Source organism: Corythoichthys intestinalis, chromosome 2 (assembly GCF_030265065.1).
Source record: "Corythoichthys intestinalis isolate RoL2023-P3 chromosome 2, ASM3026506v1, whole genome shotgun sequence".
Lineage (NCBI taxonomy): Eukaryota > Metazoa > Chordata > Actinopteri > Syngnathiformes > Syngnathidae > Corythoichthys > Corythoichthys intestinalis.
In genome coordinates, this window is record NC_080396.1 from 15,890,487 (window position 1) to 15,918,304 (window position 27,818).

Here is a 27,818-nt window from a genome sequence, read left to right on the forward strand (position 1 = left end):
TGCCTGACCAACAAAGAGCAGGGAGAGGGAGCATGAGACTACACGATCGGCTCGGTACAGATCATCTGTATTTTTTTTCTAATTGAAAAAAAATCTGTGATGGACTGAGGGCGCGAAGTTTGAAGCCCGGTGTTCCGAGAGATCAATGTATTTGAAAGTACACTCTCCATTGACTTTATTGTTCTGTTTATTGAATGGCACTGACACAAAATGGTCGACAAGTGATAACGGCAATCGCTATTAGCTTGCAGTACACATCTAGTTCTAGACATAGATAAGTACGCTTAGTTTAACTGCGTTTCTATGGGGCAGTACGGTGGCCCAGATGCTTGGCTTCTGTGTAATGTTTGTTTGATCTGTAAAATGAGAATCTGCTAACAACCGCGAGCAGGGTACACATCATGGCAAATGATATGAATGTTTTTGACCGTAATTTTAATAAACCCATTTGATCGTCTTCCTTATGAAAACAAAAATAAGCAGGAGAGGAAGATCAATTAAGACTGATTGAGTACAATAGGTGGGGAAAAGTAGCAATGCTGTTCAGCTGTCCTGGTATAGACCCTACTCACCTACGTCACAAAATGACATGTCGCTGTATCCGGCCGCCATATTGTCCGTATTTTTTAGACTTATTCTCATTGTTTTCAATTAGTCGTGCAAGTTATAGAGCAATTCATGGAAGCCCCGGTGTTATCTGACGCTGTAAACTCATTGGATGCGTTGCATAAAAGGCATTATGTGGAAAAGCTTCAGTTTATCCATTCGCCAGATCCATATTTGATGCCTAAATCGATGTTTTTCGACCCGCTGTCTTCGCCGTCTGTGCATGACATCTGCTACCCTTATATTTACAACTATCTTGTCCACACAAAATCAGCCTATTCTCACGAAAGTTTGAAAAACTTTAAGAGCTTGGAGGCTTATAAATACTTCGTTGCTGGTTGGGTGAAACAGGTCCTCGTCCACGAAAATTCGGCAGGAATCTATCTTGTGCTCGGGAAGGTGAGTTACAAAATTTTCAATTCAAAATCTTTTGTTCTTGCTAACATCCACTGTCAAGTCTAATGTATTTCATGTCATTTGTCAATGGAGCTAGTGCTTTCAATGTTTATATGGTTTAGCGATAGCACTCTCACTACATACATATATAATATGTAATAAATATGAAGTGCGATAGCACTACTCCAGATTGTCCCTAGTTGAATTTGTTTTTTGGCTTTTGACCTCAATAGTGCAATTGTAAATTAATTGTATGACAACTGTCTTATTATCCCCTTATATATTTTCAGGTAGTTCATTCACAACATCTGAGTGTATGTTGTCGGCGATTAGCCTAGCAATGATCTTAATTGTGGTTGTCAGCCCAAAACCCTCTAAATATAGATTAAATGCATCTTACCAGATATAAAATGACTACTACATAATCCGTGGGGGTCGTTTGGAGCCCAGTTTTCTCCTCGAATTGCAGCAGTCTATCTCGCTCTCCTTTCCGGGTCTCTCGGAATACGGTAAAACTCCAAGTCTCTCCGTCTATCTTCTCTGTTTTTGCAACCGACCGCCACACGAGACTTCACCATTTTGATCATTAATGTTAACGAGCAGAAAAACACGCCATAATAGGAGGAATTTACGAAGCGCTAATGCATTAACATGACGAGTAGACGGACAACATGGCGCGGGGGCGTGGCTGTGACGTCACGTGAGTAGGGTCTAACAAAGTGTGCTGAATTCATTGTTGTTTCCGTCAATGCTGATGATAAAGAAAATATTTTTTTGACGAACAATTTTTTTAATGACGATGACGTGACAGTATAAAACATGGCTTGGGAGACTAAAAGGTTAAAAAGAAGAATGCCAGTTTTCGTCATATGTTCATATTGCGTGACATTTTCATACTGTATGTGGAGTACGTGGGTCGTGTCACTCGTGAGAGGTGCTGCCCTCCCCATTCCTCACGGGAGCTAGGATGTGCTTAAAGCATGGTAAGTTTTGTTTTCTTATCTTGGCAAGCAAGAATATGCAATTTTGCTTCACACATTAAATGTAACCCGTAGCATTTGCATAGCATTTGCGTTAGCTTTAATATTTAGCATGGCGAGTGTCGTCTTAAGCTCTTGGACAACGTTTTATTTTTACAAACGGTTCATGGCATCCAGGTGTGTATAATTAATTGGAAATGATGTACGGTATTCCTGCTGAGTGTGTATTATCATAATGAAGTTGCCCTTGTCCGTGTAGACGCTACAATATGTGCTCGTTTGTCAATGTTCATTTGAAAGAGTTAGGATAGATTTATTTATTAATTTTGGGACTGAAAGTTTTGAATTTTACAGCTAAAACCATTTTGAGTAGTTGTCCACTTAAACTAGACGAAATTTGTCTGGGATTTTTAAAATGACTAAAATATGACTAGTAAGTATGTTTGTCCAAAAGACGAAAAAGAAAATTACTTGAAGGGCTCTCACAAATAAAATGAAAACATCATGACACCATGTCATGATGTGTTTACAATATACACATTTATGATCTAAGCCAGAAAAAAACACTGGCGCCTGGCAATGAGTAATATATGAGTAATTATTTTCAAAACTGACCTTTTCAACCACGGTCAAATTCACCTTCAAGATGTCAGAAACATGCACTGTGGCTTTTGCTGTCGATGGCAATGCCAAACAGAGATCATAGACCATCACTTGCACCACCCCTGCCTTAATGGGGGCAATCTGGGAATTCAGAGATATTCAAGTTGTCAGGAGAGTCATTCTTTAATCTGTTGTGCCTTTACACCATGAATTTCTATCTTAGTCACTAAAATAAATTTCCACATGCCACTATGTACCTGAGCTGCTTTTTGTGTGTCCTCTAATAACACGTCTGCGATGCCTTTGATACTGGTATTGACAAAAAAGTGTCCTGAACCTTCTCGCACGTCAAGGCTGACCTGCAGGCATAACAAAAAACTTAACTCCAAATTGACAGCTGACATTGTCAGTTGGTGGGGCAAGTAGCTGATAATAATTAATGGTGACAGAAGCACTTAGTATAATAATAATGACGGTTGTCTTCTCTTCTCAGATCAACACATTCACTATAAACAAGACAGGAAAATGGAATTCAGAGTCTATTTTGTCTGCATGGGTTGGAGTAACACGTGTAGCTGCCACACGCTGCTGGCATCTGGAGAAAATAGTTCCCACTTTGAATAATTGAATAGTTCCTTCATAGTTTCTATTATGAAATTAAAAGGATCATATCTCTAGTTTGCCGTCGTCGATCGGTGCCAAATAAAAACTGGGAGAGAAGTTAAAATCCATGCTTTCGAGTCATGTTGAGGGCTGCTCTCTACGTAAAATACTTAATTTTTTATGCTGCTTTAAAGACGCAATGTGATTGAACAGGCCGGCGTGATCATAGAACGGCAGTGTAATGAATCACCTCATTGGCAGATCAACAACTCCACTCCATGAGTTTGTGACTCTAGCTGTTGATAACTCCAGAAATCTTTATTGCCTCGCTTCAGCTCATTTTGCCTTTGTTCACAGATCCTGCATTGCTCACCTGCCCTCACAGCTCACCTGCTCACCCACCAACTGCCCGCCTGACCATTTGGACACAGACTACCTTCACATACTGCAATAAACAATTTTTACCACTGCCACCTTGCCTTACTTCTCTGCGCTTGGGTACCCCGCTCACCCAGAAACCTAACAGGCAAGCTTGAGTTTGATTGGTATAATGGAGTCATGTGATTATTGGTGAAACTGGTAGGGCTACTGTTGGCATCACTGGCAAAAAAAAAAAAAAAAAAAAAAAGCCCGAAGTAGCAGAGTAAGAGTAGCGTTTCCTCTTCACAAATCTGTGAAAAAAGTATGGCTAGGTAAAAGTACTCTTAGATGTACATTTTTCTCAAAAAGTTACTCAAATAAATGGAATGGAGTAAATGTAACTCATTACTACCCACCTCTGGTGTTGTTTTACTTGGTATCTCTTAACACCCCACGATGGGTGGACGAGTGAGAGCAAACGTTTTTTTTTTGTTTTTGTTTCGTTGGTGTCTGCTAGTTACTATTGTCATTTTAGACTTTAAAATGGATGTTTGTTTTTGTTAACTGTCGTGTTTTCCCATATGATTTTTTACTGTACAGCTTATCTGTTAAAAAGATTGAATTTCCCATTCAAAATATGGGAAATCCGTACAAGTTGACACGTATGCACACTACACGAGGCATCGTAACCCTCCATTTCCAAATTTCGGCCATGAGACTCAACGATTCCCATGATTTGTTTGTCGGGTTGAAATTGTGTAGTCAGACATAAATCGCAAACAAGCAGTAAAATGAAAATTAATCTCTTACCCTCACATCTGGGTGGTTGTATATGGTTAATGTTTCAGGAAAAACATTCACATGTCCAAATAATCTGAGCTCCACTGTTGCTGAAACGGGAGTGAACACTTCACCCTCACCAAAAAAGGAGTAAAAACATAATAAATAATCACCAGACATTTGCATATACCAAAAGAAACATGCTTGTACTGTCAGTCAAAAATATAATAGCCTAACACTATAATAGCTAAAACTAATAAACGTTTTTGTTTATTGGCCCCAAAAATATTAAATAAGTCAATCCACAGAGGCCAGACATTTGACATTGTATGTGAAACAGAAATGTAAGGAAAACTTGAGAAAAACTGAATTGTTTGGTTTTTTTCAATGCAGTTATTTTTTAAGACAATCACTGAGTAGTTACAACTGACAAAAACCTGGGATTTTCATTCTCCAGCTATATTACCTCATGGTAGATAGCATTAAATGGGGGCTTGATAATAAAAAAATACTTTAAAAGTGATAATGCAACACTTGCAGCTTTGAGAATTTTAATAGTTGTACAGTGGTACCTCTACATACAAATTATAATTCCATTAATTCGTTCCACAGCCCAAAAACCTACACTAAATCCTTAATAAATACTGGCAATGGCAGTTACACATAGCAAAACACATTAATTATTTAAATAAAAATTGGAATAATAATATAATAATTCCTGTAATAATGTAACGAATCGGGTTCTAATGTGGCGGACGTTTTTTCTGTACTTGAACGCACCGCGTGACTGACGTGACACAGAGAGGAGCGGTGCGGTTGAGTTTACTTTCGATTTTAATGTTTGCTTGAGTACATAGTTAATTGCGGCGAATAGCAGAAGTTGGACAAGTTCTGAAATAAATGATAAAAACCTGACAAAGCTGGCGATTTCTTTGGCGATGTAACTACAATAATAATTGTCAACTTATAAAGATGCGCACCCCACGCTCATTTTCTCTATAATTTGCATCTTCATTTAGAAGGTGTCACCTTTTTCCTTGTTTAACATCATGTACCAACCTTTTTGAAACCTGTGTTGATTTCTCTCACAAAAAAAAAGTCAACCGTGCGTCTGTCTGCGGTGCTGTCATGTCATCGTATTTCGATCATGTCGTCAGATGTAGAAACAAATGGCGAGTCAAATTTTACATCGGATGCCGAAAAGATCGTGTGTCGAAGCGATCGTATGTCGGGGTACCACTATTTATAGTAGTATAGTGTTATACTGTACTGAAGAGAATTTTAGCATCTTTTTCTTCTTCACATGGGCAAATGGGTTACTTTCACATCAAGGAGTGGAAAATTATAATCAATGATTAGAAAAAAGTCAAATGTGACATTTACTTGGCCATGAGCTTTAGCTGCTTCGATATGTGAACGCTGGTAATTCTGTACTGTCGCTGTGACGAGAGCAATCCCTGAATGACGATGTACAACAACAGTCTGCCGTCCTATCATAGATGAGAAAGAAAATGATTTTCTAAATAAAAAGAGCGATATTGTCAAGATGCTTTCAGATAATATATGCTGCAACATTACGAGGTCATGTGACCCGGAATCTACCCGGATCGTGGCTTTCAGACATAGGGAAATGTACCAGTACTTCCCCAGCTCAGACGTGTTTTCAAATGCTTAGCTTTCAATGCAGCGTGCGACTCGTGCATAATTCTGCTGTTCTGCTGAAGAAATAAAGTTACCGTAATTTTTGCACTATAAAGAGCACCTGACTATAAGCTGGCAAATACCAAATTTGACACTAAAATAACATTTGTTTATAGATAAGTCGCACTGGACTATAAGCAGCAGCTGTCCCACTGTATTATGAGATATTTACACCAAAAGATATTAACCGGTAACACTTTGACAGCGGCATCATACGACTGTCACAAGACCAAATTAACCACCATGATTCATTGCTTCAAGAAGCTTCATTTGGCCATCACTGCCCCTTTGGGGGAGAGAGTCAACCTCTGCTGCCACCTGCTGTCAACACTGTTGTTGTCCAGCATGCCTCTAAGCATGTATTGTAGCGCTACAGGTGTAAATGTATGTTGTCTTCTGGGCTGAGGAGGTTATTGTCAAGGAATGTGAGATGAATTCAGAGCATTCGATTTAGATGAACTCCTTTCCAAAAAGCTTAAGAAATTTCGGTCAATTATCACTCGCATTTGACTCTGATAGACGTCAAATCCATTCAAAATGAACTGCCAGTCTTCGGATTCGCTCTGATTGAATTCAAACATAGCAACTTTTAAACCAGAATGTTTACCGTTTAGTTTCATCTGTTTGTTTTCATCCACATAAAGTTGAAGGCTCATAGGTAGATTTGGCTCGAAACTAGCTAAGTTCACTTTGGTTGATTCCCACACTACGTTCAGTGAGCTGAAGTTGTCAAACCTCCGCCCTTGTTGATCAAAAGCTGCAAGGTCCAAGACGGAGTTGCGGTAACTTGAAACTGGTACCTTAAAAACATAATGGTCAAAACATGATAATTTTGAAACATCATGACTATACGAAGGTGATTTCAAAATGAAAAGAAGTATATAACACTTACCACAGATTTGTTTGCCTGCAGCAAGGGGCACGGTAATTTCAGCTGTGGGATGGCGTTTACTGGAACCAGGGTAAGTTGTGACGGAGGAGCGCAAACAAACTTTACAGATACACGCTCCACAGCGGGATAAGGGTTGGTCGCACACTCCTTGTTACTCACCATCACCTCCAGCATCTGCAGAAAAATGACGGCTCACTACAATAGGTCATGACCATGGTTCAGCATGGATAATACACTTCTTTCTATGAAATCAGTAAAGTATTGTAAACATATTACTTCTAAGGGTTTACACTATGTTCGTGCTGGGCAATACGACACGAATAGAATACAGTAGAATAAAATAGAAAGCCTTTATTGTCATTCTGCAGAGTCAAACGAGATCTAAAGCTTAACCATGACACATAGAACAGAAGTACAATAAGACTAATAAAACATTCAAAAGTTACAATGTATACACATTGGGAATAAATAATGATAATACTTTTTATTTATAGAGCGCTTTTACAAATGCTCAAAGACGCTTTACAGTTAAAACATTAACAAGCAAACGACATAAGCAGAATAAAATGAAAATAACAGAATTGTAATTTAAAAACCAGTTTAAAAAAGCGGGGGTTTTAGCAGTTTATGAACAGATGTGGATGGGTTTCGGAAGATTTCCAAAGGCATGAGGCAGCAAGGGAGAAGGCTCTGTACCCCCTGTTCGGTGTGTTAATTAAGTGGATAAGTGACTAGCAACAAGTGGTGATGTAGTGGTAACATAACATTGCGTAAATGACAATTTACAGTATTCAGACTCGGAGGCAGACAATATACTACCTCGCCAAGATCCAACTGAATTGTCAAATATTTCTTCTATCGCCAATTTTAATGTTACTAAAAGAAAATACACTGAACTCTAGTGCTGATACTTCATATATTAATGATAAAGAACAACAACTAGATGTCACAACACAAACGTGCATAAATTAAGAGTTAATGAAAGTGAACAAACAAAGCAAGAACTAACTAAAACAAGCAAGTAATTTAAAGGGGATGTTTCGGCAAAGGGGGTGTGAGACATCAATAGAACCGTTATGCGCCAAGATAACAAATATTGATAAAGTTAACAAAAAAATCAATCACATTAATGAGCAATTATCGAAAATAGATCGAAAATGACGAACACTACCGAAAGTGTTCCGGAAACAGCCGAATGGGGCGGCGACGTCACGACAAGTGATTGAAAGTCGAGGCGGAGCTAGGTGCCATTGTTTTTTAACGACGAGAGAGTAGCGTTGGGGTTTGTTTGACCAAAACATCACAACAATGGTTCAAAACTGCTGTGCTATGTGGTGTACAAATAGTTGTTTATCGGAATATAGTATCCATGAGTTCCTGAACGCGAAAAAAAAAGCTGGACTACACAGAAAATGGGTAAAGTTCGTCCGTGCAAAGAGGGCTAATTTTCTAGACACAGCCTCCGGCACGCTTTTCTGTGGTGCGCATTTTCCAACTGAAAGCTTCCCGAACTATGGACAAGAGAAATCGGGTTTTGCTAAAAGATTGCTGCTCAAAGGAGATGCGGTGCCGACCATAGATGCACAGCCACCTAAATGTCCCGAGATATCAAGAGAGAGACGATGACTGCTAAAGGAGGCTAAAGCTACGCAAAGAAGGGAGCAGCCAAGCTTGAAATGGCCAGAGTGAGTACTCTTTTATAATTAATAAAAAAAAATGTCACCCCTTTGGATACAGGACTCGACACATGTATAAATGATCGTTCGTAAAATATATAGAACAAATCCTCTGATCCCGTTCATATTTGTGTCTGTTGGCAGAGCGAAAAGCTATGATAGCGCAATAAATTATAATTATTCTATGCATTCCTTTATTTTGCAGTCACGGTGTATCAGCTTCACAAAAAGAAATGCTAAACAAGTCATTGGTGTTTCCCACACGATCTGCTGCCGATGTTTCATCAGTGTCATTGCTCCCCTCAATGACCGTTTCATTACGCTGCATTGGCGTTCGTTTGGGCTCAAATTGGTCACCTATAACACCGATTAAAGCTTTGCAACTCTCCTCGTCACCATTAGATGAACATTCGTTACGTCCTTCTACGTCGGATTCGTCGCTGAAACTAGAAACGAAATTGTCTGCCATCATCGCCGCCATTCAGTATTAAAGCACTGAGCCTTTTTCTTGTTGAAGAAACAGCCCTCACTGCCAACTCTGAATTCTCTTTTATTGACAACGAGCGGTGTTTCTTCATGAGGGAACCTGGAATATGTGCAGGACGAACACAATGCATCAGCATAAACAGCTCAAAACACCCCTAATTCTCCCCACACTAGAAGGAATTATATTGATGCAGACAGGCGCTGCCCCCCTAGTGGCCGGTGGCACTCTCTTCACTTGACGTGACGTCACGCACACAATCTGCCAGATCTCGGGCGCCGGTCGTTTTAGCTTGACAATCGAGCCAAATTTCTCTCATTTTCTTGTGTGTAATTACACGAAGTGGCATGATATGAATACAAAAGGCATGCGTTTATGGATAAATGATGGAATATCAAAATTTTCCCAGGGCGCTACATCCCCTTTAAAATTAGGACTGTCAAACGATTAAAATTTTTAATCGAGTTAATCACAGCTTAAAAATGAATTGTAATTAATTGCAATTCAAACCATCTCTAAAATATGCCATATTTCTCTGTAAATTATTCTTGGAATGGAAAGATAAGACACAATATGGATATATACATTCAACATACTATACATAAGTACTGTATTTGTTTATTATAACAATAAATCCACAAAATGGGATTAACATTATTAACATTCTTTCTGTGAAAGGAATCCACGGATAAAAAGACTTGTAGTTCTTAAAAGATAAATGTTAGTACAAGTTATACTTTTACGTAACGTAGTGATTGAAATACACCACAAGGTGTCAATGGCGAGTTTTAAATTACTTAGAAATCAAGCCAATGAGTGTCTTTTGTCCCTCGACTGACGCCGTAGTTCCCTTCACGGCCATTTGAGTGCTGGCTTCACAACGTACGAGACCTCTGATAGTTGGTATATTGTGACTAAACATTGCCATCCAGTGTATTTGTGGAGCTAAACTTAATGTTTGAATAGAGTTTGACCAAAGTCTGAGTAAGTTTTATGTGTATTTTGCATAGCTATTTTGATTGGGAATGCCAGTTCTCTTTGCATTGTTTAACTGTGTGAGAATAGGGGCTAATTAATACAGATTGAAGTGCTTTTCTTTTTGTAAACATTTTTTTTGAGAGATAGGAATATTATTTTTGTTGTGCTTTCACTAAATGATACTTATGTTTGTTGTGAAGGAGTTGCCGAAGATTATGCCAATAAACGGCACGATCCAATGAACGCCTGTGTCTACTGCCTTTCTCTGCCTCATAGCTTTCAATGTGCAAAAAACGACATCATTGTAATCTGTTCGAGGCAATGCATGAGCGGGTCATTCCGCACATGCGTTAAATGTGTCAAATATTTTAACGTGATTAATTAAAAAAATTAATTACCACCCGTTAACCAATAAATTTGACAGCACTATATAAGATATAATTTTATTCTCTTTTAACTTGGTTTTATTATTTTAAAAATAGACACAATCATGGCATGTCTTTATCGTGCTAAAATAGTTTTTCGATATCGCCCGGCACAATGTGTGTCGTTATAACTAATGCTGTTAAACTAATCTAAAGATTGCTCAGCACTTTCAAGAGTCATGCCTATCAAGTAACCATTTAACAGTACACGACACAACCTCATTTAATGAATACGGACAGAGACATTACCTGCTCTCCCAATGCTCTGCAGGTTACTCTGGCAAAGTGTTGGTTGTAATTATGGGATGATGGGCTGGTCAGAGAAACGCTGACATTTTTTTCATTTTCTGCTTTCAGGTCACAGAAGAATTTAGAGGGCTCCCGAACCCAAGGTCGAGGCCCCCCACCAAACAGCATGTCTTTAGATGAACCCAGAGTCACTACAGCCACAGACACAGGGTCAATTGCCTGCAAATCAAAATAATTTAGGCAGTTACTGTAATTATCTGCCTTTCGTTGTTTTCTTTAAGACAGTGGCTTGAATAAACAAGCCATCAGGTATTATTTTCCAAGGAAAATATTAAACAAAGATGACAATTTTTCCAGAAATCTATAGCCGCACAGTGCTGGGATAAAACTGCAGAACTGACCTGAAAACACCAGTTGAAAGTTTGCAGTGGTTTTAAGAAAGAAGTGCAGAATCAACTACCAAATTGCCAGTTTACGCCTGGAAATTTGCGGTTTCATTTATTCACGGATTTTTGAGGTAATGTATAAGGCTCCCTTGACACCTGTGCATAGTGTCATCTTCATCATCTTCATCGAAGTGCACAGATGTTTTTTCATCATCAATGTCAGTCAAGAAGGAGCAGCTAAAGTCTAGGGCTGCAACTACCGATTATTTTCATACTCGATTAATTGGACAATCATTTAAACTATTAATCGGATAAATGTCACTTCTTTCAATTACCTTCACAATTTACCTCAAAGTTGTTTTCGGCATGTTGTAAGTGGCAATAAAGACAAAATGGATGACTATTTCCTGAAAAAAATAATATTTTTTTTACAGCTTCCTGACTTAACTGTAGTCTACAATGGTATCAATTACCACATTTGTTGGCAACTAATTTATTCATCGATTTAATTGATTAGTTATTGCAGCCTTATTAAGAAGCTAGTTTAGACAGTCAAATGTCTGAAAATTGGCAAAAATGTGAAATGTTGTTTTCCAAAGTAAAAGCAGATTTTTGTTCATGTCCTACTTTGACTTAAAATATAATGAAGAAATCTGATAATATTTACAACTGAGAAATACTGTATGTTATTACCGTAATTTTCGCACTATAAGGCGCACTTGACTATAAGCCATAGAGAAGTGCGAAATTTCCGATTCTTAGATTATTCGCGATTCTGCCGTGGAAGATTCGAGAACGATTCACAAATATCCAAATTCCGATTATTGAATTATACCAGGTAAAACGGAAGTAAAACACAGTCAACACGGTCTTTGGGACGCAATGAGGAACGGACCGAGAGTAAATATCATGTTCAACTCATGCCGCTAGATAAAAAAAACAATCATACCTGACTGCGGCCGACAGCCGCTACAAACAACGCCCAGTTGCTAGTTGCTACAAACATACGGCTACAGTTGATATCATATATATATGTATGTAGAACTAGATGCAAAATGACAGATGAAGGCGGCGTTAGAACATGTATTATTGAACCGAGATGCGAAATGACTGACTTTCCGGCGTTAGTAAACAGCCACCATCTTAAAGCAGTACTAAAGCAGTGACTTCTCTAGAAGGCTGTTGTAGTGAACCTAATTAACTTTTTCTCTAAAACACTCCTAAATCGGCAGAATCTTGTCTTGAATCTATCTTTAAATGATGAAATAGATTTAAAACTTTGACAAAAGTAGACAGAGGGGAAATTATGGAATAACGGGAGCAATTTTAACAACTGTAACAGTTGATTCACAACATTAAATTAATTGAATGTAGTTTAAAGCTGCTGATACAGAATGGGGACTGGAGTATTTTATTTACTGTTATTTTTGTATATTTGTTTACTGTTATATGCTAACTTGATACTGAAATAGTAGTTTGGTTTAGCCTGAGAGGATTTTTGAACAATTTTGTAACTAATGTACAAAATATTTGTTTAAAAAAAAAAAAGAAAGAAAGAAGGGGGGTGCATCAATAATCGTTCTATAATCGAATCGGAGCGTCTGAATCGTAATCGTAATTCAATCGTTAGGTGCCCAAAGATTCCCAGCTCTAATAAGCCACCACAAACCAAATCTGACACGAAAATGGCATTTGTTCATAGATAAACCGCACTGGACTATAAGATGTCCTCACTGGATTATGGGATATTTACACCTGAAGATATTAACCAGTAACACTCTATTTGACATGGGCATCGTACGACAAGACCAAATGAACCACCATGAAAAAGCAAAGCTTCATTGCTTCAAGAAGCATCATTTGGTCATCACTGCTCCCTGAGGAGATAGTCAACCTCTGCTGTCAACTCCGTTGTTGTCCAACACGCCTCCAAGCATGCATTGCAGCGCTACAGATGTAAATAACAATCAAAATTCATGTTCTGTGCTAATTATTTCTTCAGTTACTCTTCCAGTTGTTTCATTAATCGCTAGTTATGGTATTTGTTAACACTATGACTGACAGTGGCGCCATAAGACTGTCATTAGACAATCAGAATTATGATATGACACGGTCATATGCATAAATGAATGCTTATAACAGATGTCTTTAGTGTTATCTGGCAAATTATGACACTTATGAATAGATGTCAAAGATCCGAGCTGAACATAAATAAATTTAGTGACATAATTTGCCGGATGACACTTAATGACATCTGTCATAAGCATTCAGTAATGCCCATGATAGTGTCATGTCAAAATTATGACCGTCCTATGAGTCTTATGACGTTACTGTCAAATAAAGAGTTACCTATTAACCCAAATAAATCAACAAATAAGCCGCACTGGACTATAAGCCGCAGGATTCATAATGAAGGAAAAAAGTAGCGGCTTGTAGATCGAAAATTACGGTATTTGTTATCATTTTAAGAATCTAGACAAAAGAAGAAGCTCCTAAACGATTAATCTGTTATCAAAATACCATATTGGCCCGAATATAAGAGGGTGTTTTTTGCATTAAAATAACAATGAAAAAGAGGGGGTCGTCTTATATTCGCGGTCTAGACATTATACCCATTCACGACGCTAGATAGCGCCAGATATCATTGAAGCGATGTTCTGTCATGACAGATCTCAGCTACTCCCCATTCACGACGCTAGATGGCGCCAGATATCATTGAAGCGATGTTCTGTCATGACAGATCTCAGCTAGTATCAAGTTTAACCAGTTTGCATTACTTTATTGCAATGTTTTTCCTTATTCAGATTTGTTTCAAGACTACGGTTACAGTTAGACTTTACTTTGATGGTAAATGCAGTTATTGTAATTTTGTTGTTTTATAACAATAGATTGGTTTATTTACATTTCAAAAACCAGAAGCCATTCATTTACGAATGTGATTCTACTTTAGTTTACATATTTAAATGTTCAGATATTAAGATTTGAATGACGCAAAATAACATGCTTTTTCCCTCAAATATATTGTTATAATAATTTGTTTCGGATGTACTGTAATCATTTTCTGTATAAAAATTATTTTGGTCTTCAAAAAGTCTTTTTTCAAACTTGAGTCTTGAAAAAGAGGGGGTCGTCTCATAACCAGGGCCATCTTATATTCGGGCCAATACGGTAGTTGTCAATTAATTTGCTAATCGATTTGTTGTCGATTAATCGATTAATTGTTGCACCTCTACTAGAGTCTAATATGTTATTTTATTTAAAAATGTATACTGTATTTTAAGACTCACAATAAGTGGAGGATAAGCTGCAAGAGTGATATTTGCACTGAGGCTAACATTGCCTTGGTTGTAGCTGACTGAGAGTTTGGTGTAACCTGGAGCCAAGGCTTTGGCTCGCACTCCACTGCAATAGCCCATGCCAGGAGCCAGTCTATCTGCAATGTAGAAACAGAAGTGTTAGGGGACAAATAGAAGTGGTAAAATAGTACAAACAACCTCAATTGCTCAAACAGACACACTCACTCATCCCTGTTAATAGAAGTGCTCGTGTCTTCCAATTAATAGTGAAACATGCAAAATGGGAAAAAAAAAAAAAAAACAATAATAGAGTTTAAAAAATAAATAAATAAAAAGAGAACTTGTAAAGATTCAACCTCAAACAAGTCCCATAAATGTATCTACCAAATTCACAAATATGACGACGTATTCAATGTGCAATCTGTCACGCCTGGGTGGGTTTGTCCTGTCTACGAATACTGTTATCTCTTCCTGTTTTATTTTGAAGCTGTTTCCACCACTCACCATTCCTGCTGCTTCACCTGTCTTTGATTGCGATTACCTATTGTTCCCACCTGTGCCTCGTAACGCGGAAGTGGGACATTATTGGCATGCCCTCGCATACAATCCATGTTATTTCTGTTTGTTTTCTCTGGTAATCTTTCAAAAAAGAACATGTCGATCAAACACTGCTGATATGGAACTTGTAGAAACGACTCTAGACATTACGACATATGAAGGATGTCTTCTTAATAAATTTACCGAAACCAAAAACTCAAGAAGAAAAAATGAGGAATGAAGTGAAAAATGGAACGACTTGCGCGGATGTCCAAAAGACCAGTTTAACGCCAGGAAGGTGAAGTCATTCACATTTCATATGCAGTAAACATTTTGTTGGGGGCCATGGTCCTTCATTCAGAGGACAAAGAGGTAAGCCATTTTGATATTTTTTTTACTTATTTTTTAGCATGGCGTTTTGCCATGCTGCTTCTGTCTGACAATGAATGACCTGAAAAAAAAATTAAAATGGTATCTAACTGCAATTGTTACCTTTTCTGTTGTAAAAAAAAACAATTTAGTAAGGGGGAAGTGTAAATAAATTATAGAATTAAGATTTGTTATTAATGAAAAAATTCAAAGTGTTCGTTGGCAGTCACCGAGTAGCATTTGCGATCACTACACAAAAATATCAACGCAAATTGCCCCCAAGAATGGTCAGACGTTAGACAACCAGAGGATATAATATTTAAGAAAGAAAGGACATATGGTGGTAAAGGATAGATTGTTGAAACAGGAGAATATCATTGTCAGTGGCGTAAGAAAAAGGTGTCGATAAAAAGCTAAGGCTAAGCTTAGGTCGGGTTGGCTCGGCTCTTAAACTGAACATTTGTATGTTCTTCCACATATTTACCAGTGAATTTGGCACCAGGGACATCATTTCCAGGCAGAATGTATGGGTTTATCTCAGTAAACATCTCGTTCGTACTATTTCCATTAATTTACTATTGGGGACAAACGGGTGGTTGACCTGCCTAGCCACAATTGCTAACATCATGAATATTAATGAGCAAAAGTGACGTGTTGCTTGCGGTACGCCATTGTTTGTCACTCCCTGGTCTTGGGCCAAAGTGTCTTTGCCCTTCGTTGCCGCTACAGCCAGTATCCATGGCCAGATATTCTGCATTGTAAGTTTGTTTATAGTGTTCTATCACAGTTTATTTTGTGCCTTATGCCTAGTCATTTGTTGTAGTGACCTACTCCAGTGCATTTTGCCTGGCTCCCTTGTTTCTCGTTTGTATCATTTTGTTTCATTGCCCGTTATTTCCTCCTTCTAGACCGCCCTCAGTTTGTTCCTGCCTCAGACCATTTGTATTAATAAAAGACTGAATTCTGCATCTGACTCCGCCTCATTTCGTCCACGTGTAACGAGGGGTGAAAGTGGCTAGAATGTCTTGCCAGAACTCCCTGACAAAAAGGTCGCTGCAGAACCAGATGTCTTTTTTTTTTTTTTTCGGGGGGTGGGGGGGTGTTCAAACCTCCTAAAACCACAGAAATGTAAAAAAAAAAAAAAAACAGGTTTTAGACATGCATTAGGCTACTGCATAACACTTACTTCATACAAAATTGTAGAACAGAATAAGTACAAATGACTTACATTATGCACAGTGAAATGGAATATATTTTGAAGATAACACAAACATTGACTTTTTAAGAAAGCTCGCCAGTCTCATCAGACCATAGGACATGGTTCCAGTTATCCATGTGCTTTGTCAACATGTCTTCAGCAAACTGTTTGCAGGCTTTTTTGTGTACAGTCTTCAGAAGAGGCTTCCTCCTGGGGTGACAGCCATGCACACCAATTTGATGTACAGTGCGGCGTATGGTCTGAGCACTAACAGGCTGACCCCCCCCCCACCTATTCAATCTATGCAACAATGCTGACAGCACTCCTGTAACAAGTCACATGAGATTTTGGAGGGATAATGACAAGCAGTACTCAATTTGGACATTTAGGGATGTACGTAGTTTCTAAGGGGTGTATACTCACTTTTGTTGCCAGGGGTTTAGATATCAATGGCTATATTTTGAGGGGAAAATATATTAACGCTATTACATAAACTGCACACATACTACTTTTCATTGTGTCAAAGTGTCAATTTGTCAGTGTTGTCCCATGAAAAGATGCACTTAAATATCTGCAGAAAAGCGAGGAGTGTACTCACTTTGTGATACACTGTATGCCCTTATAACATGATCTATTAAGGACCTCTGTCTAATCTAACTGGAAAGCTTCTGAGCAGTTTAGCTCGCACTGGCATTTTGTACTAAATGGGATTAGCAATGAATGACTCCTTGAATGAAGATACATTTGTTAGTGAACACCACCTGATGGTAAACGTGCTGTGAGTGAGGGAAGTGGGAACATCAGAATGCATTCACAGACTTGCCTTTAAGTTTCTCATCAACCTGTAGGTCAAAGTGTGAACAGTCAATCATCATAACTCGCTCCATCCTTTCTTCCAGTAATCCAAACATCCTGAGCGGTATCTTTAGAGTTGTGCCCACGCGTGCCTCCACTTGGCAGGGAGCAAAGGCCATTTCCACAGGTTCAAGAACATATACCTGTAGAATATGCCCTTTTCAAATACTGTACTGGGTACATTTCCACATCATAGATTCTTTTTTTTTTCTTTCAATTTTTAAATATATTTTTCCCCTGCTGTGTTCAGCTGCTTAGACACAATCATACGGACACATTTGGGGGTGAGGGGGTGGTAACCGAAGGAAAAGAAGAGGGAAGGTAAGTCGAAAAGAAATGTGGGAAGGAAAAGTAGGGTGTGCATAATTCTGGCAATGTGAGGTGGGGAACCAGCATTATGAAAATCACCTGTAACTAGAGATGTCCCGATCCGATATTTGGATCGATCGGACGCCGATATGGGCAAAAAAATGTGCATCGGTATCGGATCGGAACACGGAAAAATTCAGATCCAGACTTCCGATCCAGTTTTTTTTTTTCCAGCTTTTTCCAATTCTTTTCCAGCGCACCGATTTACATAATCCATTCCAGTTTTGCTTCGGTTTGCTTAAAACCCGGTCCGCATTTGACGGCACACCTTCAACACACTACATTGACATTACCATCTCCCAATTTACCGAGAGACTTTATCGGTAAAAATGTCAGCTGTGTGGGATCATTTCACCTTAAAGGACGACAAAGACGAAGAGGGAGAGTGCAACATATGCCACAATAAAGTCAAGCGTAGTGGTAAAGCTGTAAGAAGTTTTAATACAACCAACCTAATCAAGCATTTAGCGAAATACCACCACAAACAATATGAGGAGTATGTTAAGAAAACCGAAGACAAAAAGAAAGGTCATACGCAACTTAAAACAGTTTTAAAACTTTCATATGTCGAAAGTAGACAGAAGGGAAATTATGGAATAACGGGAGCAATTTTAACAACTTTAACAGTTGATTCGCAAAATTAAATGAATTGAATGTAGTTTGGTGCCTGTACGTTGGGGTTTACCCCGGTAGACGAGAGGGTAGCCTCCCTCCGCCTTCGGGTGGGGGGACGGGTTCTAACTGTTGTTTGTGCTTATGCACCGAACAGCAGTTCAGAATACCCACCCTTTTTGGAGTCCTTGGAGGGTGTGCTAGAGAGCGCCCCCTCTGGGGACTCCCTCGTTCTACTGGGGGACTTCAACGCTCACGTGGGCAATGACAGTGAGACCTGGAGGGGCGTGATTGGGAGGAACGGCCCCCCTGATCAGAACCCGAGTGGTGTTCTGTTATTGGACTTCTGTGCTCGTCACGGTTTGTCTATAACGAACACCATGTTCAAACATAGGGGTGTCCATATGTGCACTTGGCACCAGGACACCCTAGGCCGCAGTTCGATGATCGACTTCGTAATCGTGTCATCGGACTTGCGGCCGCATGTTTTGGACACTCGGGTGAAGAGAGGGGCGGAGCTGTCAACCGATCACCACCTGGTGGTGTGTTGGCTCCGATGGCGGGGGAAGATGCTGGCCAGACCTGGCAGGCCCAAACGTATTGTGAGGGTCTGCTGGGAACGTCTGGCAGAATCCCCTGTCAGAAAGAGTTTCAACACCCACCTCCGGCAGAACTTCTCCCTTGTCCCGGGGGAGGTGGGGGACATTGAGTCCGAGTGGGCCATGTTCCGCACCTCCATTGTTGAGGCGGCCGATCAGAGCTGTGGCCGTAAGGTGGTTGGTGCCTGTCGTGGCGGCAATCCCCGAACCCGCTGGTGGACACCAGCGGTAAGGGATGCCGTCAAGCTGAAGAAGGAGGCCTATCGGGCCTTTTTGGCCTGTGGGACTCCGGAGGCAGCTGACAGGTACCGGCTGGCCAAGCGGACTGCGGCCTCGGCAGTCGCCGAGGCAAAAACTCGGACATGGGAGGAGTTCGGTGAGGCCATGGAAAACGACTTCCGGATGGCTTCGAGGAAATTCTGGTCCACCATCCGGCGTCTGAGGAGAGGAAAGCAGTGCACTATTAACACTGTGTATAGTGAAGATGGTGTACTGCTGACCTCGACTCGGGACGTCGTGAGTCGGTGGAGAGAATACTTCGAAGCCCTCCTCAATTCCACCGACACGCCTTCCTTTGAGGAAGCAGAGTCTGGGGACTCTGAGGTGGGCTCTTCGATCTCTGGGGTTGAAGTCACTGAGGCGGTTGGTAAGCTCCTCTGTGGCAAGGCCCCGGGGGTGGATGAGATCCGCCCGGAGTTCCTAAAGGCTCTGGATGTTGTAGGGCTGTCATGGCTGACACGCCTCTACAACATCGCGTGGACATCGGGGACAGTGCCTCTGGATTGGCAGACCGGGGTGGTGGTCCCCCTTTTTAAAAAGGGGGACCGGAGGGTGTGTTCCAATTATAGAGGAATCACACTCCTCAGCCTCCCCGGTAAAGTCTATTCAGGGGTGCTGGAGAGGAGGGTCCGTCGGGAAGTCGAATCTCGGATTCAGGAGGAGCAGTGTGGTTTTCGTCCCGGCCGTGGAACAGTGGACCAGCTCTACACCCTCAGCAGGGTCCTCGAGGGTGCATGGGAGTTCGCCCAACCAGTCTACATGTGTTTTGTGGATTTGGAGAAGGCGTTCGACCGTGTGCCTAGGGGAATCCTGTGGAGGGTGCTCCGGGAGTACGGGGTACCGAGCCCCTTGGTAAGGGCTGTTCGGTCCCTGTACGACCGGTGTCAGAGTCTGGTCCGCATTGCCGGCAGTAAGTCGAATTCGTTCCCAGTGAGGGTTGGACTCCGCCAAGGCTGCCCTTTGTCACCGATTTTGTTCATAACTTTTATGGACAGAATTTCTAGGCGCAGCCGAAGCGTTGAGGGGGTCCGGTTTGGTGACCTCAGCATTGAATCTCTGCTTTTTGCAGATGATTTAGTGCTGTTGGCTTCATCAAGCCGTGACCTCCAACTCTCACTGGAGCGGTTCGCAGCTGAGTGTGAAGCGGTTGGGATGAAGATCAGCACCTCCAAATCCGAGACCATGGTCCTCAGTCGGAAAAGGGTGGAGTGCCCTCTCCGGGTCGGGGATGAGATCCTGCCCCAAGTGGAGGAGTTCAAGTATCTTGGGGTCTTGTTCACGAGTGACGGTAGGAGGGAGCGGGAGATCGACAGGCGAATCGGTGCGGCGTCTGCAGTAATGCGGACGCTGCACCGGTCCGTAGTGGTGAAGAAGGAGCTGAGCCGAAAGGCAAAGCTCTCGATTTACCAGTCGATCTACGTTCCTGCCCTCACCTATGGTCACGAGCTTTGGGTTGTGACCGAAAGAACAAGATCCCGGATACAAGCGGCCGAAATGAGTTTCCTCCGCAGGGTGTCCGGGCTCTCCCTTAGAGATAGGGTGAGAAGCTCGGTCATCCGGGAGGGACTCGGCGTCGAGCCGCTACTCCTCCGCGTAGAGAGGAGCCAGCTGAGGTGGCTCGGGCATCTGGTTCGGATGCCTCCCGGACGCCTCCCTGGAGAGGTGTTCCGGGCATGTCCCACCGGCGGGAGGCCCCGGGGACGACCCAGGACACGCTGGAGAGACTATGTCTCTCGGCTGGCCTGGGAACGCCTTGGGATCCCGCCGGAGGAGCTGGTTGAAGTGGCTGGGGAGAGGGAAGTCTGGGCTTCCCTGTTAAAGCTGCTGCCCCCGCGACCCGACCCCGGAACAAGCGGAAGATAATGGATGGATGGATGGATGGATGAATGTAGTTTAAAGCTGCTAATACAGAATGGGGACTTGAGTATTTTATTTACTGTTTTAAAATGTTAACTTGATACTGAAATAGACGTTTATTTAAACCTGAGAGGCTTTTTATACGATTTTTATAACTAATGCACGAAACATTAAAAGCATCGAATAGCATGGGGAATTGTAGGATTTTCCACTGAGGTTGTTGGTGTGTTTTGCTTTTTTTAGGACAGTTTACAACATTATTTGCACGTTTTACTGACTGACTATGCCATTTCTGTTTGTTATTTATAATGTTTTGTGTTTGTCACTGAATAAACAGTGGCCTATACTACGAAGCCGGTTTTCTGGCTTAGCAGGGTAACTTCGAGAGTAACTTTATCACGTGCGACGTAAGTTCGCGGCTATGCGAGACTACGAAAGGTGGATATGTTGGAACCGAGAAGTGTTGCCATGGCAACACACGCCACACGCCAAACCTGGTCGTGTCAGAGTTAGATCTTGCTTAACATCATGATTCCAATTAACCACGCTCTATTTAAACAGCACTCCTCTGCGGACGTGTCCTCCTGACAATGACAGCGTACTTGGACGACCCATACGACATTGGCGCGCGGATTGTGAGGGGCTCTCTCCGGAGGGCACGGGTATTTCAGGACCGCCAGAATCCGCTGGCGTACCCGGAAGATGTTCTCCATGAAAGATATAGATTTTCAGCTGAGGGAATTCTTTACCTGTGCCAACTGATCTAGGCAGACGTCACTAATGTAACCCGCCGAGTCAGGCCCTCACAACCGCGCAGATTGTGTGTGCCTGTCCGTGCGCTCTTTCGCCAGGGACACTATATGTATTCCATCGGTGATGCTGAATATCTGCGTAAGAACACTGTATGCCGTGCGATTCGGAGTGGGGTATGGAAACGCTTCAAATTGATGCATTTATAATAATCATAGAAATATGTAGACTATTTAAACATTGAGAAAACTTGCGTTTTTTTCTGCCAACTCGAGGAGATTAAATTTTTTGGGGGGGGGGGGTTGTCGGGCTCGGGCCTGCAAATCAAGTTTATTGATTGGACTCGGCTCGGGTCGGGCTGGATTTTTTAGGTCCAAACTAAAAAAAAGAACATACGTATTCGTACAGTCAAGGGGACTAAACATACAATCATCCTGTTTCGTGTGGTGATGCGTGACAATTATTTCTTACTGTTAATGTCCCAAATCTTATTTTATTGTCCTGACAGCAGGCTTTATTTCTTTTCATGGACATAAGTAAACTGGCATATTGACGCATTCACAAATCACACGATCTGTAAATTCTGTTGGATTTCGCGGTGAGGGTGGATTTTAATTCCTCATAATTCCGCATGATCATCGCGCATTCCTCCTCCGTGAAGTAAGGTGCCCGTGCCGTCGTCACAAGTAGTGTTTGACTCTGGTCACCGCCCCCTTTTATGTGAACGCGCAGTAACTCTGACTGGGTTGACACAGGTTCGACTAATCAACCTCATAATCAGCGTCGTAGCACCGATTGACCACAAACTAGACAACCAGGTTTTGTCAACTCCGGTTACCCGATGGTAAACTGGATTACTTCTGGGGAGGTTGAACTCGGTTCGTAGTATAGGCCACAGGTCAGTTTCTTGTTACCAACCGTTGTGTGTTATTCAAACTCACCTAATTCAGCTGGCTAGTTGTTATCAAGAGTAGTAAAACCTTTTTCAACATGAGTCTGACAACTAAGTAAGGAGGCTAAATAACTTTAACACATGCTCAGATAGGTCGGTATAGGCCAGTATCGGTATCGGATCGGAAGTGCAAAACAATATCGGTATCGGATCGGAAGTGCAAAAACCTGGATCGGGACATCCCTACCTGTAACTGTTGATAAGTTGACATTCTTTGTTACGATACCTTCATCTCGCCAACGTCGAGTGGGTTATGCACATCATGAGCATAAATTATGCTGAAACCACTGTTACTGGCTGTTGTCATAACACCTTTGACAGTCACTGTGGCCACACTAATGTTGGAGGAAGACCAGGTGAAATTTCCACTGCCACCTGCTGCCTAACCAGAGCATTGAGGACAAACTGTCAGATACAGAGTAGAGTGACACCTCAATGTAGTGAAATGAAGGGCTGAACGATATTGAATAAAAACGTACATTGCGACTTCCTGGGGGTTTGCCATATATATTGCAAATTTAAAAATAGAATAATTTTCACCAGATGACGTGAATAGTTCTGTTTGGGAAGACTTTGGTTGATTCATCATGTTTTGTATTAGTGTATTCCATTCAGTGTTTCATAACATTTTTTCCCCCTGAGGTTCCCCCTTGTTTTCTTCATTTATCCTTGTATTCTAAATGTTTTCCTTTATTTTACATTCTTAAACAATTTATCAAATTCTTCATTATAAAAATGTTATCTTAGTTTCTGTAATTTTTATTGTTGCATTATACTAGTACAGTCCCTGACAGTCTTGTCGCTTATAAATTTTGTAGAAACAATTGCCAATAACCTGACTTTTAATTATTTAATTGGTTTCAGAAATGGCTCATATGAAAGCTAAGACCCTCCCAAATGATGTTGAATGTACAAAAATATATTTGTTGCACTGAAAAAATATTTATCATTTAATAAAGATATAAAGGTCAAATTTTTTGACAAAAGTTTTGTCGCCTACACAAAGTAGTGTGAAAAATGAACAAAAAATGTGCTTCAAAAACAAAAATAGGTTACATAACATAAGCGAATTAAGTAGTGGTGCTGTGAGATCCCAATTTTTTTTTTTAGGACTTCGATGGGCTTGAAGGACTGCATCCATGTGGTTCGGCAAGGATTCATACAATTTATTGATGAAGTTATCAGGAACATCAAAGAAAGCAGTCTTGCATGCCTCCCAGAGTTCATCAACATTCTTGGGTTTCGTCTTCCATGCTTCCTCTTTCATCTTACCAGACATGCTCAGTGATGTTCATGCCTGGTGACTGGGCTGGCCAGTCCTGGAGGAACTTGACCCTTTTTGCCTTGAGGAACTTTGAGGTAGAGATTGAAGTATGCGATGGAGCACCATCCTGCTGCAGAATTTGTCCCTTTTTATGGTTAGGAATTTAAGAGGCAGCTAAGATTTGTTGATATTTCAGACTATTTATTTTGCCTTCCACCCTGCAGATCTCTCGCACACCCCATACTGGATGGAACCCCAGACCATGATTTTGCCACCACCAAACTTCATTGTTTTCTGAGTGAATCTCGGATCCATGTGGGCTCCTATAGGTCTCCTGCAATATTTGCGGCGACTGTGGTGTAATTCAATGGAAGATTCATCGAAAAAATCCACCTTTTGCCACTTTTCCAGAGTCCATTCTTTTGACAGGCTGTGGGCCTTGGCAAATGCCACACGTTTTTTTAAGTGTCTGCACCCTGAGAGATAAATAGTTTGAAATATCAACAAATCTTAGCTGCCTCTTACATTCCTAACCATAAAAAGGGACAAATTCTGAAGCAGGATGGTGCTCCATCACACACTTCAATCTCTACCTCAAAGTTCCTCAAGGCAAAAAGGATGAAGTTCCTCCAGGACTGGCCAGCCCAGTCACCAGACATGAACATCACTGAGCATGTCTGGGGTAGGATGAAAGAGGAATCATGGAAGACGAAACCCAAGAATATTCATGAACTCTGGGAGGCATGCAAGACTGCTTTCTTTGATGTTCCTGATGACTTCATCAATAAATTGTATGAATCCTTGCCGAACCGCATGGATGTAGTCCTTCACGCCCAAGGAAGTCATACAAAATATTAAATCTGGATTTCACAGCACCACTACTTAATTCGCTAATGTTATGGAACATATTTTTGTATTTGAAGTACATTTTTTGTTCAATTTTCACACTACTTTCTATAGGCGACAAAACTTGTCTTGCCGAAATTTGACCTTTATGTCTTCATTAAATGATAAAATCTTTTTTCAATGAAACAAATATATTTTTGTACATTCAACATAATTTGAGAGGGTCTTAGCTTTCATATGAGCCATTTCTGAAACCAATTGAATAATTAAGTCACGTTATTAGCAAATGTTTCGACAAAATGGATAAGCGACAAGACTTTTGTTAGGGATTGTAGATTAAAGGTGCTTCAATATACTTTTATTGTATTTATATGTTTATTATTCATTCATTTAAGAAGTCAAAGTGCAAAAAATTGCAAAAGCGAGATATATGATTGTATTCCTATAATCGCGTATAATTCAGGCTAAAGGGGTTTATCTGTGAATGATGAAGATTGCTGTATATAAAAGGGATACAGGAATCCATGTATCGGCACACTTGCTGCTTTTATAAAGCAAACCAAAAATTTACGTTTTCAAAAGAAATAAAAATATTTGCACATCCTGCGATAGGACTATTGCGCATACACACATTGCGATGGCGATATTCAAACAATATATTCTGCAGGCCTAGTAAAAAGTCGTATAACAGAATACGATTAGAAACTTGGTCTTGACACTAATTATACCTTAACTGTGTGCTGATATGCGCCGATCTTTGGTTGCCATGGGAATGTGAGAATACTTGGAGTAAGTACAATAGGGTTATAGCTTTCAACATCCTGTTCAGTCTGGACTGGCGTGGTGAGTTGGTGGACCCCACCTTTCTAAAAAACAGAACAGAGGACAGGAAATTACTAATCAGTCTAATCTACTGAATTTAACAGGGCACTACAACAAGAACACTGAAAATGAAAAAAAATAATAATTTCACAACATTTTAATTAAAACCTAGATGAGTACGTTGCTAGAGAGCTCAGCCTAAAGCAGCGGTCGGCAACCTAAAATGTTGAAAGAGCCATATTGAACCAAAAATGCAAAAAACAGATATGTATGGAGCCGCAAAATATTAAAAGCCTTATGTAAGCCATATAATGGAGCCAACACATGCTGTATGTATCTACTTTAGCTATATTAGCCTACTACGTATATCAAAATGACTGTTAGTTACAAATACATAATGAGCCTTCACGATAAAATGTTTAGTTTCCATGCAGTGCATCCTATTGAGAATGATGCACCACGTGACTGCTCTTTTGTAGGAACAAGTTGAACTTCATTACAATTACAGATGCACGATAATTATTGGTTCAGTAGTAGGAATTATGATGTCATCCCAATAAATCCGATAACAATATTAATAGGCTTGATAATATATAACATTTTTGGCACATCTGTTTTGTTTTCTCCTAGATTCTGGTAAGTTGGAGTTGTCGTCAAATCATATTATTACCGTAAATATTGTTAGTTTATGGTAATGTTTTGAACTACCAATGTGCCATGCTTGTGCTGTGTTTCACCAGTCAGTAAAATGACATTTGTATATCTGTACACGAGCTCTGTTTTCTTGTATTCTTCTATTTATTGGTGCAAAAATTAGGGTGCGCGTTATAAATGGGTACAATAATTTTCCCTAGATTTTACAAGTAAATTTGGGGTGTGCATTATACACGGGTGCACCTTATATTCGGGAAATTACGGTAATTAAAAGTCAGGTTATTAGCAAGTGTTTCTACAAAATGGATAAGCGACAAGACTTTTGTCAGGGACTGTATAATGTGTGTGGTTACCATGGTAACCAGATGGACACACGTGACTGGTTACCACAAAATCTGTACCACAGCTGTTTTATTTTTAACTTTTTGGTCACGTTTGGCAGATAAAACTCAAAAACCAAACATAATATAACACATTATGATACATTACAAGGTATACCAATCTATAATACGAATTTAATAAGTTTGGCGTGAATGAAAATTATAATATTTATGTCATTTCAAACGTTATTGATGTTTAAAAGGATGAACGAACCTCAACATCATCCTCAACAGCAGTTAGGGTAGCATCAAATACAATAAGGTCGTCTTTTATAGCTTTTGCTCGATGATTCGTTCCATATGGAAAAAAGTTCAAGACGTCATGGTATTCCAGGGTTAAAACTGAATCAATATGTATATTCTGCCAAAAGAAGAGGAAGAAAAGCAACATCATCAACTTAGCTTTCGGAAGCTTCAGAAGGCGTGTCGGAAACTACAAAGAGGTAAATTTATAGATTAGGTGTATGAAATAGAAACAAACCGTCACCATACGGGCCTTAGGACGGCATTCATCGTGTGGAATACGTGGACCAAGTTGAATCCACTACGTGCTTACGATCTCGTCAGCAAGAAAGAAAAATAACAGACAGTCGAACACTAAAAACTGAGCGCTTCGATGATAGTTTGCCGCGGCGAGTGACCTGATGCATAGTCCACTAGCCAAAAATATACAAACAAATCAAAAACTTGTCAACTAGCCTGCAAGTGTCATGTGCTATAAACGAATGTGCTGATTGGCCAAGAGGATACTTTTCGTTACCTTTGCTCGAATGCAAAAAAAAAAAAAAATTATATTGCTTTTCCCAAGAACCTGAATGTCAAACAAAAAGTGATTAAATTTTGAGTATTTTTTTTAACTGATTTTTTTTCATGAGAGGTGAATTAAATTTTTTTTTTTTTTTTTTTTTTTTTTTTTAGGGTGGTTCAGAATTACAGATAATTGAATGTCATATGCCACGTTTACATGGAGCCAAATATTCCAATTTCAATGGGAATATTTGTTCAAACCGAATAAATGTGTTCCATATAAACACCTCATTCGGAATGAACAGGCCCAAAC

At 40.4% G+C, this 27,818-nt stretch overlaps 1 protein-coding gene across 3 annotated transcripts in view; it reads right to left on the reverse strand.

The window, feature by feature from the left end:
- Positions 1-27,447, reverse strand: part of LOC130911906 (nuclear pore membrane glycoprotein 210-like) — a 69,875-nt gene extending 42,428 nt beyond the window's left edge. Inside the window, exons 1-14 of one of the 3 annotated variants that reach the window (XM_057829566.1) lie at positions 27,240-27,447; positions 26,973-27,119; positions 25,631-25,768; positions 23,019-23,174; positions 17,335-17,517; positions 15,923-15,939; positions 14,407-14,548; positions 10,734-10,952; positions 6,922-7,095; positions 6,637-6,829; positions 5,712-5,818; positions 4,359-4,463; positions 2,843-2,944; positions 2,598-2,726 (exon numbers count right to left, since the gene is read on the reverse strand). In XM_057829566.1, coding sequence (XP_057685549.1) covers positions 2,598-2,726; positions 2,843-2,944; positions 4,359-4,463; positions 5,712-5,818; positions 6,637-6,829; positions 6,922-7,095; positions 10,734-10,952; positions 14,407-14,548; positions 15,923-15,939; positions 17,335-17,517; positions 23,019-23,174; positions 25,631-25,768; positions 26,973-27,119; positions 27,240-27,248 — 1,821 coding nt within the window. In that variant the 5' untranslated portion in view covers positions 27,249-27,447. Of the gene's footprint in view, positions 1-2,597; positions 2,727-2,842; positions 2,945-4,358; positions 4,464-5,711; positions 5,819-6,636; positions 6,830-6,921; positions 7,096-10,733; positions 10,953-14,406; positions 14,553-14,799; positions 15,069-15,922; positions 15,940-17,334; positions 17,518-23,018; positions 23,175-25,630; positions 25,769-26,972; positions 27,120-27,239 lie in introns of those variants that run through there. The other 2 variants (XM_057829565.1, XM_057829564.1) reach the window with 2 other exon arrangements.
- Between the last annotated feature and the right edge of the window lie 371 nt (positions 27,448-27,818).